A 20577-nucleotide genomic window follows, 5' to 3' on the forward strand; every position below is an offset into this window, starting at 1 on the left:
CCACCTTCCTTTGTTCCTCTCCATGGGGGGTGTCTGGCCATACTGGTTTGCATAGTGACTCATCCTGTTTTGCTGGGTCGTGGTACCCACGGCAGCCAGTGGGGGTTACCCCAGAGCCAGCAGCATAGAAACCAGCCAGGTACCCCCACTACGTCACAGCCTTGTTTATACTGTCCCATATACTGCATACTGACATGCATGTACAATATTTATAGTCCAATTGATATATTTTACAATTCTATGGCAAAAATGAGGAAAAAAAGGCATTTTTCAGCAATAGTGTGCCCAGTCATGTTTGGATTGTGATGTCGGATTATATAAACAGGCAGTTTTTAAATGGGGTGAAACTGGGGCATGCAAGACAAATCAGATTCCTAAAAAGGATACAGTATTCTGGAAAGGTTGAGAGCCATTGGATTAAATGTTCCATCAATGTCCTTTCCAGTTCTACATTTGTGACAGACAGCCACTGTGTGTTTTTAAGTAGGGAATGGAGGGGAGAGAAAAACTCATATATAGCTCTTGTATCCAGGGCTGGTAATGAAGAGGCAGCCACCGTATTTTTTCACCTCCAATAGAGTACCCATCTATGATTTTTATAGGGTGTCCCTCAATCCCCTCTCTCCTATCAGGCATCTATGGCACTATTACCACCTCTGGCAAAAAAATAATGGCTACCATGTCACAGTGGTCAATGAATTGTGTGTGCAACAGTTACACAGACATGTAAATAATTAATCCAGAACCAGTGTCAGCAATCAGCTCCATAAAACCCTTAAAACAGCTTACATATAAATTACTAATCTAAGAGAAACCCTCTAATTAAATAGCTTTTAGTGTGAATCAAAGGTTTTTGGCTCCTCAAACTCAGGGTGGATTTACTTTTATATTCCCCAAAATGCAAATTCAAAGAAATGTGTGTACCTTGAAATGGCACTAACGGGAAACTAAGAGAAATATCATCTAAACTGGTGCTATCACTGGCTATCTTGGAGGATACAAGGTTCCTGCATAAGTCATTCTTAATCCTACTATGTCCTTTCAAAGATTAGAATGATTTTTTTTAACTTGAAGACAACTTCTAAGGTAGAGGAATATTAAAGAAATCAACGAGGGCTAATATTTTCAAAAATGGGTGACTGAAGGCCGATTCCTAAATCTGTATTTAGGTTTCGAAAAAAATAGTGTCATTTTCAAAAGTACATAGAAACCAGCTTTTACTTTAGCAGAAATCTGTGGATAATTCAGTACTTTGGGCCATTTATTTTGGGTACATAAATATGGAGTTAGTCTTTTTGCTTCTTTGTCATGTGTGAAAATGACAAGAAAAACAAGGCAAAGTATTTCTGGTTGTCTTGTTTTTCACAATAGAAGCATAACATATCACTGCTTCAGTAGAGAACTGTAAATCCTCCCACTCCCCATCTCCAGCAAAATCACAATACGATGAATACACATATTAGTAAAAAGCAAACAGGAAAAAAAAAGTAAAAAAAAAAAACACATCAGGCTTACTCTGTATGTTTACTATATATTTGAGAGTTTGTTCTTCTCTGACCAAAAACTTCTCCTAAAAGTTAAGAGCTAGGCCTATCAGATCCGGTATACAGCTCCCAGTTATCACAATTTAAAGCAAGGTAAAGGTTTGGTTGTGCCAGGAAAATGGGATGTGCCTGGAATAGGATTGCTTCTCATAATGGCATAGCTGCCTTCCAAACATTCAAACTGGGTTCAATTCCCAGCCAACACAGGCTCTGGCTCAGCTCTTCCCCTTCTTTCCTGCCACTGAATTAAACCATACAAAAAAGAAACGATCCCCAGACAGATGAAAGGAGATGGCTGGGGGGGAAACCACCTCCCCCAATCTGGGATTTCCCCAGGGCTAAGCCTCCCATCCCTCAAATACTCTTTAGTGAGAAGGCTGAAGATTCCTCCTCCCAGATTCCTATGGGGATATTGCTGGCTGTTCCCCTTCGTCAGGGAATGAGAGGGAAGTGCAGTTTGCTGCACTCCTCCCTCTGGTTGGGAAATGTAGGGAACAGACAAAACGATGCACTTTGCTCTCACTCCCTGACAGGTACACAAAGAGGAAGAGCAAGCAGCCCTGGTACGAATCTGAGTTAAGGACCCAAGCAACACCAGCTAAAATGTGCTAGTAATAAACGAAGAGACCATAGGCAACTGTTTCCCTTTGCAGTCAGCTTTAACATGTTACCTTAATCTCTTAAAGCTTCCAGTAACTCTTTTATCAAAAGTCTCCAATTTACCAGCACACACATCACTGCCAGCTGTTAAAATGAACAGCCAGATATACATGAATGCATAGAAATCATTTTATATTATGAAATGTGTGTCCAAAACTGAAAAGCCATGCCACACCCCTGCTGTCCTTCACTCAGTCCTTATGATCAACAATAACACTGCCTCCATGTACTGACAATAATAAAAAATATATATTCATTCCCAGCTAAGCAAGCGGAGGGGAGTGGAAAAAAAAATGGACTGCTTGGACTTTTTTTTTTTTTTTTTTTTTTTGCAGATCTCAAGATCACAAAGAACCAGTCCATCTCTTAAGTGACATAAGACTACAAAACTGACAATTGTAAGCAAAAAGTATATATAACATAATAAGATGTAAGGAAGGCAGCACCCTGCTGTTTGTTTCACAATTGTCTTCTTTGCCTCAGAGTAATTATTTAGAATGTAATTTCTTCAAAAAGAAAACATACCCTGTGCAGAAAACCATGAGCACCTGCTTTCCTAACAAAGTTGTCAGTTTCGTCATATTTACACCTCATCTGTAATCCCCAGGAGAATACAGTGAAGAATCCATATCAAGAAGATTGCTTAGAATGGTTTCATCTAGACAACTACCTTACTATGGTCCCAGTCCTATAGTTTATGCATCTTGCTTTAGACACAGAACTTCAATGGGACTACTTGCAAGGGAAGGTATGTGTGTATCTAAGTCTATAATTATCCACTACAGCACTGAATAGACTTGAATTAACAATTCATAAAGCAAAAATCCATTTGCTAAACATTTCCCTTTTACAATTTGCAGAAAATGCATATACAGATTGTGATTCTTCCCAACGTGTTTGTGATTTAAAGCTAACAGCTTTTGTTATTTGTGTGTTATCTATTATTCCACATTCTTTAAGGTTTGCTATTTGAATCTCAAGTTGTGTTGATGCATTATCATTACTCAGATTGCATTCTCCTGTCTGCTTCCTGACTGGAGGAATACTTTTATCATGTAGTCAGTAAAAATGTTTGATGACTAGAAAATCTGTTTTTTGTGGGTATTTTAAGAAAGTTAATTTGCTTTTGTATTTGTGACAGTAAAACTCGATCCCAAAAGGGGATACAATCAGCCAAAATTAATTAAAACCAAATATTTGTGGGAAATATTTTACTTTATTCACCTGTTCTAGCTGAAAAGCAGCCTGTCATGTTTGCTGTAAAAGATCAGGAGCCTAAAGTTACTGAATCACTATGCCCAGGAATCCATATAATCCCAAATCCATGTGTGCCTGCCAAGAGACAGTTCTGTGGGTCCCTCAACTAACCTTCCTAGCCACACATTTTTTTCCTCCCATTAGCAAATATTCCTGATGCTCTTGCTGATGCCTTCTATCAGTTCTCTGTTCTTCGGGGAAACACAAGCGATTGCAAAATTGCTGGCTCAACAGGTCATGACAAGCGACAGAAGCAGAAGCAGCTAAGAAGGAGCAGTGCACTCAAGAGGAACCTACGGGGAAAGGAGCATCACGTGGGATGAACAAGACTGGCAGGAGGGCCAATTTGTTGCTCTTCACTTCCTCCCACTTGCTGTTTTCTACCTAATTTTGTCAAGTTCATGTGTTGGGTCCTGTTAGCAAATCATGTGGACCTTTGTCCTGTGGTTTCTGGGTTTTTTTAATTATTATTATTATTATTGCAGCATGCCACCCTGAAAACATGGTATGTCAAAAAGGGAGACATACTGGCTGAGTAACACTGAAGATATATGTGCTAGTTTCCCACTCTGTGTTTCTTTAGTAACTAAGGGTATGTCTACACTACAAAGTTAGTTCGAACTAACTTTCATAGGTGCTACACTAGCGCTCCGTTAGTTCGAATAAATTCGAACTAACGGAGCGCTTAGTTCGAACTAGGTAACCCTCATTCCACGAGGATTAAGCCTAGTTCAAACTTACTAGTTGGAATTAAGGGCTGTGTAGACCCTTAATTTGAACTAGTGGGAGGCTAGCCCTCCCCAGGTTTCCCTGGTGGCCACTCTGGCCAACACCAGGGAAACTCTACTGCCCCCCTCCCGGCCCCGGACCCCTTAAAGGGGCACGGGCTGGCTACGGTGCCCGTGCCAGGTGCAAGCCTGCCAGCACCCAGCCAGCAGACCCTGCACCTGGCACGGCTCGAGCCACCCACCCGATGCCCCCTAGACCTCCCCCTCTTCCCGGGACCAGGCTGGCGGCTCCCGGGAGCTTGCCCGGGACCGCAAGAGGCGGGCACCTTCCTGGGCTAGTGCGGACATCGTGGACCTCGTCCACGACCTCCGCACTAGGCACAGGAAAGTGGCCAGCTAGGGCAGAAGAGCTGCCAGCCTGGCCACCCAGGAGCAGGTGTGCATGAAAATCAAGGTGGTCCACTGAGACCCCCGACCCTGAGCCCTGAGCTTACAATGGCCGTCCTGGGTCAGACCAAAGGTCCATCTAGCCCAGTAGCCTGTCTGCCGACAGCGGCCAACCCTAGGGACCCTGGAGGGGATGGACCGAAGACAGTGACCAAGCCATTTGTCTCGTGCCATCCTTCTCCAGCCTTCCACAAACCTTGGGCAGGGACACCACTCCTACCCCCTGGCTAATACCACTCCATGGACCCAACCTCCATGACTTGATCTCACTTCCCTTTAAACTCTGTTCTAGTTCTAGCCTTCACAGCCTCCTGCAGCAAGGAGTTCCACAGGTTAACTCTTTGCTTTGTCAAGAACAACTTTCTCTTACTAGTTTGAAGCCTGCTACCCATTCCTTTCCTTTGGTGTCCTCTAGTCCTTCTTTATGGGAACTAATGAAGAACTTTTCTGTATGCACCCTCTACACCCAACCCCTGCCTTTAGAGACCTCTATCCTGTCCCCCCTCCATCTCCTCTTTTCTAAGCTGAAAAGTCCCAGTCTCTTTAGCCTCTCTTCATATGGGACCTGTTCCAAACCCCTCATCATTTTAGTTGCCCTCCCCTCTCCCAGCCTCTCTCTTCCCCTTTCCCACCTCCTTTTCCCAGTCTCCCCCAGTTTTGTTCAATAAAGACAGATTCCATTTTTTAAACACAATTGTCCTTTATTTTGTACATCAAGAAGAGGGGCTAGGGAAGGGTAAGAGGAAGGAGGTGAGGGAGGAATGGGGTACGATCCCCCAATGGGGAGGACTGGGCTGGCTCTGCAGGCTTTTGGGGTGGAAGCTCTCCTGCAGCCCCTCCAATTGCCCCCTCTCCCTAGATGGCAGCCTGCAGCAAGTGCAGCCGGTCTGATGGCCGAGTGCTGTGATGTGCCCAGTGTGGGTACTCCGGGCAATCCAAGCCAGGACTGCTTTGCAAGCGGGGCACCCCTGAGAACTGTCTGTCCGGGGTGGGGGTTGGGACCCTTTAAGCACAGCCCTCGGCTAGCCTGAGACAGCATCTCCATGCTCTAAGTCCTCCTCTGATGCCCTGCCGGCACTGCTTCCGGCCATCCTTAAGCCTGGTTCAGGGTCCACTTAATGTGGACACGCTAGTTCGAATTAGCAAAACGCTAATTTGAACTAGTTTTTAGTTCTAGATGCATTAGTTCGAATTAGCTTTGTTCAAATTAACTAATTCGAACTAAGTTAGTTCGAATTAACGTTGTAGTGTAGATGTACCCTCAGATGCTAAAACCTGTTTTTTAAGAGTTAACGGATTATCATCAATTTGATTTCTCCGAATCTGTCTCTGCCAACCAGAGACTCAGGTATAAGTCATCTTATTATCAGATGAAGACAAAAAACAAATACCACTCTTTCCCTATTTGGGGGGCTGACTGATTGGCCCTGCTCAATTAGAAACTTGGTGAGCAATACAGATTCTGTTAATTCAAGTCACTACTGAATTCAAGGATAAAAAGTTAGAAAGAACAGTATCAATTCATACAGCTGGTTATGGTGAAGTATTACATGGCGAGTTAATAATGTGGATGCATTTCCTTTTTGCAAATTATAATGGCAGTTGTTCCCAAAGGAAATAGTACAGGGGTGGAATCCTGGCCCAAACAGATGCAACTGACTGCAAGGAAACCATGATTTCATTCAAGGTGTATAGCTTTTTAAAAACACACATTTATTTCTAGGTTGGGTTTCATGCATAAAATATAACAACTTTGTACTGTACTTCAAATGAAAAACAAAAACATCTATGGCCAGAGCATCCTTTCATTTTGTTACTTTCAGTTGAGTGTAAGCATATACTTTAAGATTTAGTTGTATAGGTCATCCTATTGCAAAGCAGTGCCATGTTTTGGACAAACCAGGGGTTGGACACGCCCCCGCCCACCTCAATTTTCTCTGTTCCCACCGAGAAAGGTCTGATTCTCTACCCTGCTTATATTTCAACCACCTATACTGCTTCCATTTGGGTCATTATGTGATCTTAAAGATTAACCCCCTCTGCTACCTTCCCTATGGTCTGAAACACATAGTTTCTCTACCTGGTAACTATGAGAAAGGTCTTCAAAATATTTTGATTTCCTCATGTTATGCTACCTCTGCTGATATTGGCCTATTAATCTAGTAGAAATGCACTTGCCAGGGCACTAACAGCATGTACACGTCGAGAAGACTAACAGGAACTATGTTGGGTGATTTTGGATGGGCTCAGTATTCTTTTTTCTGTTGGCAACAAGAATCCCTGTTGAGAGTTTATTATCATCAATTACATTCATGCCCAAAGAATTTCTTTTATTTCCTTCCGTTTTTGGTAATCCAAGCAGACAAAATAGAAAAGGAACACCACAGGGTAACCCTAAGGAAATGGTCAACCACATATTAGTCCTGGACCTTCAAAACTTGAATATCTAATGAACACCTACTATATATTTTAGAGAGTTTGTCTGTGAGTATGTCTGTCTTTTGATCAATAATTCCTCCTAAACAGTGATAGAAATGTAGCCGTGTTAGTCTGGTGTAGCTGAAACAAAATACAGGACTATGTAGCACTTTAAAGACTAACAAGATGGTTTATTAGATGATGAGCTTTCGTGGGCCAGACCCACTTCCTCAGATCAAATAGTGGAAGAAAATAGTCACAGCCATATATACCAAAGGATACAATTTTAAAAAAATGAACACATATTAAAAGGACAAATCACATTTCAGAACAGAAGGGGGATGCAGGGTGGGGGGGAAAGGAAGGTGAATGCCAGTGAGTTAATGATATTAGAGGTGGGGAAGGGTAGATGTTAATGGTATTAGAGGTGATAATTGGGGAAGCTATCTTTGTAATGGGTAAGATAGCTGGAGTCTTTGTTAAGTCCCCTGCGGAGAGTGTCGAATTTTAGCATGAATGCCAGTTCAGAGGATTCCATTTCAAGTGCAGACTTGAATGTCTTCTGAAGTAGGATGCAGGATAGCAGGTCATTGAGACAGTGTCCTTTCTGGTTGAAATGACAAGTTTCATCCTAACCTGCATCCTACTTCAGAAGACATTCAGAAGACAGTCATATGGCTGTGACTATTTTCTTCCACTATTTGATCTGAGGAAGTGGGTCTGGCCCACGAAAGCTCATCATCTAATAAACCATCTTGTTAGTCTTTAAAGTGCTACATAGTCCTGTATTTTGTTCCTCCTAAACAGTAAGAACTAGGACCACCAACTTTGGTATACCAACTTCTTCTTATCATAACTTAAAGCAAGGCAAGGGTTTGGTTGTGCCAGGACAATGGGATGTGCCTGGAATGGGATTGCTTCTTAGAAAGCCATATGAAAAGAGATAGAGTCACCAGGGGAAAGGGGATGGGGTGGCCCTGCCCATCTGAGACCGTCCCCACTCAAAGCCCCACACACACACACACACACACACACACACACACACACACACACACACACACACTCTGCACCTTTAGGGGGGGGCAGCTAAAGCTTCCCTCCCAACAATCCGTATGGGGAAGTATAAAGTAGCGCTGTCAATTCACATGTGTTAACGCTTGCGATTAATGCAGGGCAAGATTAATGCGTCAATTTTTTTAATGCCTTAATCACAGGCATTAATGCTGCACTGCCCCTTTGAAGTGCCACTCCAGCACTTTGAAGAGGCAGCACAACACGGAGCCTGGGATCAGCTGTGAGGTGGCTGCCCCTTTAAAATGCCATCTCTGGCATTTCAAAGGGGCAGCTGCCATGAAGCCCAGGATCAGCTCTGGACTGCCCAGCTGACCCCAGGCTCCCCAAGGTATTACCCCAGAACCTGGCAAGTTCATCAGGCAGGTGAAAGGGGCTGTCTGTGGGCTTCTCCCCTACCTGGGACTGCCCCAGCCCAGAGCCTCCCACCTTCCAGGCCCCATTTAGTATGGGGAGGGAGGGACTGAAGCTCTCCCTCCCCTGGATTTGTACAAAAACATTGCAGGCTGTTCCCCTTTGTCAGGGAGTAAAGGAAAAAGTGCACAGTTTGCTGCATTCCTCATTCTGGCTGAGGAGACATGGGGTCAGATGAACCTGCCCCATCCAGGGGACACGGACCCCTCCCTTAGCTGTGCCTGCTGGAGCCTCAGTGGCCAGGGAGAGATGCTTCTCACCTGGCCCCAATCTGCTGTGGTGAGAGGGGGCTGGGGTAGTTCCCTCCCCCTCTCTCTCTCCTGCATATTGAATTCCTCATCCCCAGTGCTACAACAGAGCAATGATTTAAATGAAGAAAAACAAACATTGAAGACCCAAGCAATACTGAGTCAGTCTTCTAGTTCTCTATAAATAATCCAGCCTTCCCCATCAATCAGTAGCACTGTTGCTCTTTACAGAGCATGGTGTATGCCAAACATACCAAAAGACTTAACAGCTTTCATATCAGATGCTTGCATATAATTATTTGAATAAGATGTCAAGACAGGGTGGCAAAGAGAAAGTGTTAGATCATTCTGGTATGTTATTTGGGGAACACTGATTAGTAAGAAAAGACTAGGATGGCTTAAACATGTCCAGCAAATGCTGGATCTAAGGCTCCCAAATAATATGTTGTACCCTCAAATTCTAAGGGTCTAGAAAAAGAGGCAGACTGCTGTGCAGATATGGGGAGGCTTGTAAAGATGGCTTGGTATCCTTTGGAATTTCTGAGGATAATTGGGGAAAGAGTGCAGATGTTCGCTCTGGTTGCTGAAAATATCTTGTAGATGGAGCGAGATGTTGCAAGGCAGACTGGTTTAAGCTTTGTGAATTCTGGTGTCAGAGGAGAAAAGAATCAGATTCAAAGCACTGCTAGAGCATGGGTGTGCCCTTTCTCTGGACAGGTCTCTCTCTCACTCATTGGATTGAGTAGCCATCAAACTTAGTGAGGCATGCACCATGCTCTGTAATGAGGAATTGTGCCACTGATTTATGGAGAAAGCAGGACTTGTGTTATCTATACTTGAACTGTTTTGGGGTCAGTAAGTTCATGTTTCCATTGCAGTCAACCTGATAATTTCCTCAGCACTAAAGTCCCTTCAAAACGAAAACAAAGGTCAATGGGAAGAAATTGTGGGAGAGAGTCACTTGTTGACAAGGACAGACAGTGGTGATAACACTGATTAAATTGTTAGAAAATAAAAAAAATGCATTGTTGGCTTAGTAAAAGCATCGTAACTACTAGGAATAGGGATTATATTACCCTTTTGGCAGGCTGATATAGTGATTCACTCTGCATGAAGCACAATTAAATAAATGTCATCTTATTTCACTTCACTGCTCAGCGCCTATAAACATAAATGTCCAGTTAGGGCAGCACATAACTGGGTGGGGAGGTGAAGCCATCCCAATCCTCTAGAATGCCATTTGGAATTGCTTACTCTGATTTAAGCTTCATGATTTCCACAAACAGTTGTGTTGCAGACACCTAAAAATATTTAACATTTCTATGTTGATGAGACTAGCATTTGAAGACCTTTTACACTAACAAAAAGGAGATATAAAGGGGAATTAGTGGTGTTTTAATAGAATGAACTTTAACTGATCACTAAGAACATGATAACAGGCTATTTTTTAGCTGTGAAACACTTTCACAATTTAAAGTGCACCGAGACAGCACAGACACACAGGTAATGCCACCGACAAAAAAAACCATCTTAAAATATTGTGATATTCTGGAGCTCAATCCAGACTACTAAGGGACTGTGTCACCACCTGACTTATAACCCCAGTGCCTCTGTGCTATGCAGTTTTGAGCTGTAACTACATCAGCATGCTTATAGCACAATGACCTCGCCCTAGCTTCCCCCATCCTCATTACTCCTTGCAGGGTCATACAACAATCCTTCCAGCTCCAAGTTCTGCACCCCCCAATGATGTTTTTTATGCAAAAGGTGGCAAGTAACATGCCAGCACTGTGCAAGATGAATGAAGCTGGACAGGCTAATTCAGACTCTGCTACATCCCAGGAAATGCCCTCAGGCATTGGGTGCTCTTTGGGCCACAGATATTTCCAGATAACATCTTCACCTTCTGTGTATGCATGTGTGCACCACGATGTGGGAGGACCCCATGCCTATCTACAACACTGGCGCCTCCCATTATGTTAGCTGAATTCTGGGAGCTTTCTGCTTTTAGGAAGGTCTGAGGCCCCTCATTACCTATCACATGAGCAAGGAACTAGAGAAGCTCTGTCCCCTCAGGTGGACAGTTGAGAATAGGCATACTCCATGCATATCACAGGCTTTCAAGAACTGAAAGGGAATGGGAACACCCACAGAGATGAACACAGAAGTTCAGACACTCAGAGCTATTATTTTATTCATCTCTGCAGTGCGTTTTTAGTCAGCTGACAACATCTCATTGAGATGGACAGGGAACCTCAAACCTTTCAGAACCTTCCATGTTGAAAACAGATATGTAGAGGAGCCCTTTTCCTCCACCCTCCTTCTCTCCTCCAACGCATCTCAGTGGTCTAAAATCCACTGAGGGCAGAGTAGGGTTAGTAACCTAAATCTGGGATCACCTGAGCTAAGGTGTCTGATAAGCCCCCAAAACTAATGCCATTTTTGAAAAAAAATGTTTAAGTGGTTTTTGTGTTTGTTTTTGCACAGAGCTGAAAATGAAATCATCACTTGGACACTGATCGCATGTGGAGGGCATGTGAGTGACTCACTGGCATCCGTGCATGTATGCTTGTGTGTTCTTTAATAGTATTAGATGGAATCCAGATGCTGAAAGTGTTTGGCTTGTAAAAAGAGGAAAAGAACATTTCAGCAACTATGAGGTTGATGAAATAAAGGTATGTGTGTATTTTTGGGATATTGCTGAAAGAGCACAGAGGTAAAATTGCATAAGCTCAGTAGTTTGAGCATTGGCCTGCTAAACTCAGAGTTGTGAGTTCAGCCCTTGAGGGGGCCATTTAGGGATCTGGAGCAAATCTGTCAGGGATGGTACTTGGTCTTGCCATGAGGGCAGGGGACTGGATTCAATGACCTCTCAAGGTCCCTTCCAGTTCTAAGATAGGTATATCTCCATATATTTAAGCAACGTTAATCATGCATTTCCTGGTTTTCAGACATTTGAATTTTGCTCAATTCTGAGTTCTGTAACAGGACAACATATAGTACCACAAAGCAACCTTAACACTGGGTTAATTCAGTTTTTTTACCACTGAATTTACTTTTAATTTAAGATTCTTAATATTCATTATTTGCTTGTATCAAGACTTCGCCTTGATTTTGTTCTTTTAAGTAACTGGTATTAACATATCCTTTGGTTTCATAACACTTATAAATAGTTATCCATGATAAGCCAAAAAGGGTTCATCCAACAAAATTCTTCTCCTTATATATCTGTTTTGGTTGTCTGTGATATAAATGCAGCTGGATACACTACTCACTTTGGAAATAATTTACTTAGTTTTAGTCTGCCTAGAGAGGAGGGCCCCCAACAAAGTATACCCATTTTCAAAGGTGCCCTCTCTGTTGCAAGTTCTCTACAGAACGACATAGAGAAGAAATTTTACTGAAGTAAACATGTTTTATTGCTTCCGTTCAGCTCTCTCTCCTTTTTTTACTTTCTTTTAATAGCACAAAAATCAGTTAATCATTATGATTGTTCTGCATGTTTTTAATTGTGGTGTGTCCTATAACTTGGAAAGAACACCGACTAACTACAGCAGTAAGTGACATCCCTGAACTGGCATTAAGGGTGTGTCTAGACTAGAGGGTTTTTTTTTTAAAAAAAAAACTGCCCTTTTTCGAAAAAACTTCCCCTGCATATATCCTGCTGACGCATTCTTTCGAAAGTAAATCAAAAGAACGTGGCAGTTTTTTCGACTGTGGAAAACCTCGTTTTATGAAGAAAAATGCCTTTTTTCGAACGTGCTCTTTCGAAAAAAGGTGCTGCGTAATGCAAACTGTGCTTTTTTGAAAGAGAGCATCCAGATTGCATGGGTGCTCTCTTTCAAAAAAGCGCCTTGCCTTTTTTAAAGTACTGGTTGTAGTCTAGATGCTCTTTTTCGAAAAAGACTTGCAGTCCAGACGTAGCCCATGAGAGAGACAAGTGAGGTTTGGCGTACCATTTCTTTGTTTCTCTAAATCATATATTTTAGTAATTATTGGAAAAAAATTACTTGGGACCCAATTTAAAACATGGTAACACCTCCCTTCTACTTCACATTACCCACATGTAAAATGCTGCAGTCAAGTCTCATTCTTTTGTCAAGCTCCAGTAATATTGACTCCACTACCCATGTACTGTACTGATGTGTTGGTTGCAGTACGCTTCTGCCTGCTTCTTCCCTGAGGTTATCCTATAATCCATACTTACCGGCATCGATAAAGAGCCCAATTATGAACAGTTATCAACTTTTTGAAACCTTGTTAGAATAAGCCCTTAAGCAAAGATCAGCTTTAACTTGTGCTTCTTTCTATTAAATTGTAGATAGTTAGTCTCTTCTGCTTTGCAACTTATCTGATGATTTGAGCTACTTTTCTTATAACATATAATGAGATTTGTGAGCACTACGTGACAAACCTGCAGGGGCTGAATTTTCCGGGGGGGCAGGAGGGGGGAGAGAAGATTAAATTTCTGCAGCAACTGAACAAAGGATATTCCACATTAAATGTTCAGTTGATTTTTCTGTACATCTCAATAGAATGGATTCAGCAAGAAATAAATAAGCAAATTTTGCCAAAGTAAGTCTTTCTAATAGGTTAAGAACAAATGAGAAAGATAAAAATTGGAAATCATACTATAATTTCCAGTTACAAAGGCACCTAACAAATACAAAACCCAAGAAATCTCTAATAGAACATTCACTGTATTGTTGCTTACCTACAGAAACAAAGAAAAATTCTCAGTTTTAATTAGTGTTGCAGGAGGAGGGGGAAGAGCAGGACACATTATTCTATGAATATAAAAATGTAATTGGTGGCTTTCTAAAGTCTGAAATCTTTAAAAGAATTTTTTGCTGTACGGATAATAGATCCCTTAGCTCTTCCTTTACACAACATGCCACTTTAAATGCTAATTCAGATACAATATAAAAACATTGGGTTTTAGAGTTATTTTCTTGGCATCTAAATGCAATAGGTGATCATAGAAGCCAAATATCAGTTTAACATCAGTAATACTTTTTCAGAAGGTACTAACTTTCCTACTTTTTCATATTTTGTTCTAATCACTTTTGTTCTTATACACTAATATTTATATACATTTCAGAACAAGACTTAACAGGGCTTTTTTTTTTTCTAACTTTCTGGTACTCTGATCTGTACTCAAAGTAAGAGACTATATTTAGAAATTTGTGGAGTATTGCAACAGATATTTTGCCACAAAACCCTAACCATTGTAATATATGATACTTTAAGGGGGGGAAATGAATGCCCAAAGAAAAGTGAAGAAAAAGCATTGCATTCAAGTATGCACATCTATCCCTCACTGCCTCTCAGTTTAAACTCAAATTTACCTCCACCTCCAACAAACCTGCTGTCAACTTCCTTTTACTGAGGATTTTTTTTCTTACCAGGAACGCTCATTCATAAAAACCGAGGAAAGATCATATTCATGATAAATACATTTCTCATGTTATTTCAAAGTGCCTGCATTACTTTCCTATCAATCTCTAATTTCGTGCACAATAGTTTCCACTTTGTGCATGAGAAAGATTAAGGAATATATGAACACATCTCTTTTTAACAATAACTTTAGTAATACAACAATACTAACACTAGGGCGGTAAAGAGATGAAAAATTCATCAAATTAATCGTGCGAGTAAACACGCTGTTAAGCAACAGAATACCATTTATTTAAATATTTTGGGTGGTTGCTTCAAAAATAAATATCAAGTGAACACTGCATACATCACATTCTAAGTTATAATTAAAATAAAACATTTGAAAAGGTAGGTAGTAGTCACCCCACTGTAGTGCCCTAACCACTGAGTTGCAGTTTCTCTTTCATATCCCATGGTTATTCAAATATATTATATATTGTAGAACAGCTTCAACAGGAAATACTGAAGCACCTCCCTCTCCCGCACAGACATTCCACAATGCCCAACAATTTAGTGCAGGGGTGGGGAACTTCGGTCCCAGGGGCCGGATGCAGACCCCAGCTTGCCTGGGCCCCACCCCTGAGGCTCAGGGCTTTTCCTCCCCTCAGTATTGGGTAGCCTATGATGGTACTCCAGCTCCTCTGGGGCAGGAACACACAATTTACCAGCCTGGGTTCCCCTGGGCTCTGGTATGCTAGGGGAATGTGCGGAGTGTCTTTTTCTCTTCAGTTGGGGGCCATGTCAATGAGGATTTGTTTAGGGTTGGGGGGGGGGGGTTGCACTTCTCACTTGTGTGTGGTCCCTGACTGATTTTTCTGTGGGTCATTAGCCCCTGACCCAAAAAAAGTTCCCCACTCCTGATTTAGTGGGTTAGGCACTCCCTTGTCCAGTCGGTTTCCTTTAGCATTTTTTACAGAGAACCGGTATTTAATCCCATATTAAGCATCTGATATTACATTAGCTTTGCAAGAAAGGAGAAACACAACCTTTTAGCCTTGTATTTCACAATGGTGTTTACACTAGCAGCTGGGAACCCAGAGTTCCTACCTAACTGAGCTTTAAATGAATGTGATATCTTTAGCTGTCATTCCCCTGCACATGCCCTTTTGAGCTACAGATTTATGAAAACAAACTTGGAAGTGTCTTTTTCTTCTCTTGAATCAACTAAAAACACTGCCACCGCAATTCTCTGAACAGACAATTGTTATTTTAACATAGGCTACTATACAACACTGCATTCCTCTGCATCTCCCCAGCAATTTGAGCTTCACCCTCACTATGCTCAACCAATCACCAATTATAACAGGAGTAATATAGGTGCGTCCAGTATAAATATGGAAAGCAGTAATAATTTGCATTTTGTAGAAATAATTTCACAAAGTGCTGTCATTTTAACATGAGTTTTTAAAAAGGATAATTCTCACAGGGTAGCTAAATAGCCAGAAAATGTCTTAGCAGCCTATCTTTTTTAAATACCATTTTGAATCACTGGTTCTAATCTTTGATTCAGTCCATCTCTGGAGGTAAACAAATGTGTTCAGAAAAACATCTCTGCTCTGCATCACCTTCATAACAATCTATTTGTTCTTGGCCAATATTTCCCCTACCTACATTATTAAGTTGCATGTTATAGATAAGTGCAACCACTCATATTCCAAAAGCAGCAACATTTTGATGATGCTATATGGTTATGTAAAACTTGGGCATCTCCAGGATAAAGATTCTATATATTAATATTCTTCTTGGCTAAGATCTCTCCTCTGTTAGATGTAAATATATTTCAAGATTGCCTCTATGGCTGTGTCCAGACTCAGGTTTTTTTTTTCGAAAAAAGTAGCCTTTTTTCGAAAAAACTTCACCTGCGTCTAGACTGCAGCCGTGTTCTTTCGAAATTAAATCGAAAGAACGCAGCTTTTCTTTCGACGGCGGTAAACCTAATCCCACGAGGAAGAATGCCTTTTTTCGAAAGTGCTCTTTCGAAAAAAGGCGTTCTTGAAAGCAAACAGAGCTTTTTAGAAAGAGAGCATCCAGACTCACTTGCTGCTTTCTTTCGAAAAAGCGGCTTGCTTTTTCGAAAGTTCCGTGTGCAGTCTAGACGCTCTCTTTCGAAAGAGGCTTTTTCGAAAGTATCTTTCGAAAAAGCCTCTTTCGAAAGAGGCTTGCAATCTAGACATAGCCTAGATGAGACAGCTATTAGTAAAGTGGTCAATTACCATTAAATTATAATAGACCAGTTGTGCCTTGCTAAATATACAATTCTGCACAGGTATTAGAGAAAGAAAGAGGTACAAAAAAAAATAGATGCAAACAAAACCACAAGTTTTAAAATACAGTAGTTCAAAATGTATGACACACAAAGTCAAGATACATAAACCTGCAAAGGGCAAATATAGCCAGGTTCTTATCAGCCTCTTGTAACTATTTAATCTTTAAGGTGCTACTAGACTATTTGTTGTTTTTTTAAGTTTTTCCTGTTACAGATTTACTCAGCTATCACTCTGAAGCTTATATGCTCACTGTCTCTTTTTTTCTTATTCCCCTCCATTTTTTTCCCTTCTCTTCCCCTCCCTCCTTCCCTTATTTATTCTTGGATCTGGATTTCAAACACGCCTGTCATCTGAAGAAGTGGGCTGTGCCCACGAAAGCTCATGATACATCTACATGTTTTGTTAGTCTTTAAAGTGTTACTAGACTATTTGCTGTTTTTTTAAGTTTTCCCTGTTAAAGACTCGCACAGCAACCCCTGTGAAACTTTTGACCATATTTTAAGACCTTCTTCAATGTACTAGCCCAATAATAATACATTCTAGGATGTACGCAATCTGTATTTCCTCTGCTTAAAACACTAGATCACAATTGCAAATATTGTAAAAAAATTTAACAATTTTGTTTACATCAGAAATATTGGATATGATCTCAATTCACAGAACAAACACAATGTAACTTTAAAATCAATTTATGTTGTGCTGTTCATGAGAAAACCAAATATTTGTCTGGTTACAACAAAAGTCTGAATTAAAAAATGTATCATAACATAAGGACCACTTTTTTTTTTTACACTAATAACCCAATCATAAACCTTCAAAGACTTTCACAATAGCCTCTTTCATAAAAGGTGACTAAACCACACTAGTATAAATCTTCACAACACAGCATATCGACCCATGGGTATTCATTTACAATCTCTATTTTCTGTGTGTGTGTGTGTGTATCATAAGACCAATCAACTGCCACATTTAACCTTCATTCCATCTCCCACTGAAAAAAGAATATACATATCGAAGAACTGTCAAACCACATACTGTGCAGTAAGCATAATGGAAGAAACTTTAGCTACTTACAAACTTCCTCTTCTTGGAAGACTCAACTCCTTCTGTAACATAACAAAAAAAGAGATGTTACATTTCAAATCAAAGGAATGCAGTGGAAATATCCATTTTTAGATTAAGTACCACAGTCGTCCTATGTCAACAATAGTATACACAGACAGCATCAATGTGTTTTGAATATAGTAAAGGATTATACAGATTTGTATAAATCTACTTCCATGTTCTGCTTCATACTTTTATTTCAAACACTAGTTTTCTTTAGGTTCATCTTTGGGAATGTTCAATAAAATCTGTGACAAAAATGTTCTCAGATCATATTTCAAACAACACAATAACCTAACAGCCAGATACACTTGGGATTAATAAAGGAAGTCAAATTAGCACAGGCCGGCCCAGTTCTGCAATATGCTGATCTACGGTAACACCCACTGTGTGCAAAAAACTTGAGGATATTCAGCATCTGACAGGGTCAGGCTCCCAGGAATCAGTCACAAATATCAAGGATTTTACATCACAAAACGGACAATGTTCATCTGTTCTGACAAGCACAGTTTGATCAGCTGTACTACTACATAATATGCTCATACAGTGTTCTAGAGCACATAATTTTAATTAAGTCTAAATACAAGGCACCATAATGAACTTTCATTCTACTTCTCAGCAAAAGTTTGGGGTTTTTTTTAAAACTGCCATTTGGTAAGAATTATTGAGATTGTGAATTAGCTAAATGAGAATCAGAGGTAAGTTATTATAGCTAATGCAGTTTCTATTCATATTTTTAGATAGAACAGAGCTACAAGAGCCACCATGTTCTGTCCATCTAAAGATGCACAATATATGCCTAGAAGAGGGCTAGCTAATATCAGATAAATTATGCAATTTCCGTTTTCTGATTTCCATCCTCCATGCTCATACCTTGTTACACCTCAGTACCCCTCATTCAACTGCTCCATTTCTGCCATTCCAGTTATTTTCTCAAAACCACATTTATAAAGTCATCTTTGTACTCTTGTTTAGATGGGAATACAACTTCATTTAAATAAAGAATCATATATCTAAGCTATGAGATACACAGTACAATATGTTCTCCAGGCAGATACGTTGATTTCAAAAACAACACAAAAGATGTGGCTGTGAGTGAGTTGTGAACCAGCACAATTATACAGGTATTTCATCACACTTGGGATACTGTTTTTACACATCTAATAGAACAGATCCATCCCTGACCAGCCCTGGGGAGAAGCCAGCAGCAAGCCCCACCTCTTGCCCTGAGCTCCACCCCCACTCCTTCCTCTGTGCTCCTCTTTCTACCAATCTGCTGCCTGGACTCCTGCACCCCAACCCTTACCCTGAGCCTCTCCTCACCATCTGCTCTGACTCCTGCACCTCCCACCTCCTGACCTGAGGCCCCACATCCCCAAACCCCTGCCCTGACTTTTGCACCCTCCCATACCACCAGCTCCCTGCCCTGAAGAACCCGAACAATGCTGGGTAACTCTTCTAGTTGCTTTATATAAACTGAGTAAGTGGGGTTTGTCCACAAAAACTCATGATTTTATTTTATTTTATTTATTTATTTATATACATCCACTCACACTCACACAATTTTTTAAAAGTATGTTAAGCTTGGAACCCATATTCGTAATTGTACAAATTATTCAAATTTACAAATGCATTGTGTTCTATATCTAGGGATGTAAAATTTAGATTAATTAACTAATCAAATAGTCGATGGGATTTTCATCAACCATTCGATTAGTCTACAAGAAAGGTGGCCAACCCGAGACTTACAAAGAAAAAAATTGCAGCTCCTGACAGAACAGGACGGGTCCCAGAACCGCTCTGGTCAGCCGCTCTCACAGCCGGGCCGCTGTGAGACGCATGCATGCTCACGGACCACGCCGTTCCACTCACGGCCCCCAGCACACTGCGTTATATTCTGTATGTGCAGGCCGGGTCTCACACAACGTCCCAACCTGCACGTTCTAGCAGACGGCCGCTGAGTGCAGGCAGCAGCTTCGGCAGTGGCTCCAGGACCCGGGCATAAGTTTGCCAGGGGTAGGGGGGATTCCCTGGCTATGGAGGGAAGGGGGATGGGGGGGGCAGGGGGGGAGGTGCTCATGGCATCCCAGATGTGGCGCAGTACCTCTGGGACCCGAGCATAAAGGGGGGGGGGGAGGAGGGATTGGGTTACAGCAGGGAGGGAAGGTGTCTGGCTCTGGGGAAGGGAAGGGGGATTAGGTTGCACATGGCATCCTGGCCAGCTCATGCTCAAAGTTGGCAGGTCAGCACATGTACCCCAGCACCTGGAGGGAGATGCGTGGCTGTAGCAGCAGCTGCGGGACCCAAGAATTAGGTTAGAGCGGGGGAAGGAGGACTGGGTTGGGGTGTGTGTGCCTGGATTTGGGGAAGTGGAGGGGGACTGGGTTAAAGCAGCTGCTCGACTGATCCTTAAATAGCTGCAACAGTTCCTGAAATGCTGGGTCTGTCACACCACCAGGGACTTTTCCCCCTGCTGCCTGCCTGCGCGGAGGAGAGGGGGAAGGGATTAGGAATCCTGGGACTGCATGCCAGCTCCAACTTCTCAGTAAGCATGCAGCTGTCATGAGGAGCAGAGGAAGAGCACGCGCTTCCTGAGAAGTTGGAGATGGCATGCAGTCCTACACACACATACACCCTGCGCAAGCAAGCAGTAGGGGGGAAGGAAGTCCCTGGCAGAGCAAGAGACAGGGCATTTCAGGAAGCGCACCAGCTGTTTAGGGGAGGGGAAGAGCAGCCTGTATGCTTCCTGAGACCTGGGATCCCCAGGTACTGGCCTCAGCTGTCTCTGTCCCTCCCCCCCACGAGTACCCTGCCCCTGCACCCACCAGCACAGTTGGGGCCACATTAGTGAGGCTTGGGGGATTTTGGAGGATTTTTTTTTTTTTTTTTGGCATCTCACTTGTGTGGCCCCGACGTACTTTTCTGTGGGTCAGTGACTCCTGACTCAAAACAGGTTCCCCGCCCCTCTCATAAATAAAGACAA

The 20577-nt window shown here is 41.9% G+C and overlaps 1 protein-coding gene across 4 annotated transcripts in view; it reads right to left on the reverse strand.

Moving 5' to 3' along the window:
* MAST4 (microtubule associated serine/threonine kinase family member 4) overlaps positions 1 to 20577 on the reverse strand; it is a 443204-nt gene that overhangs the window by 221437 nt on the left and 201190 nt on the right. For all 4 annotated transcript variants that reach the window (XM_075932355.2, XM_075932356.2, XM_075932359.2 and 1 more), the window contains one exon: positions 17565 to 17596. In XM_075932355.2, the coding sequence (XP_075788470.2) occupies positions 17565 to 17596 (32 nt within the window). The remainder of the gene's footprint in view (positions 1 to 17564; positions 17597 to 20577) is intronic.

Source organism: Pelodiscus sinensis, chromosome 6 (genome assembly GCF_052426305.1).
Source record: "Pelodiscus sinensis isolate ZL-2025 chromosome 6, ASM5242630v1, whole genome shotgun sequence".
Lineage (NCBI taxonomy): Eukaryota > Metazoa > Chordata > Testudines > Trionychidae > Pelodiscus > Pelodiscus sinensis.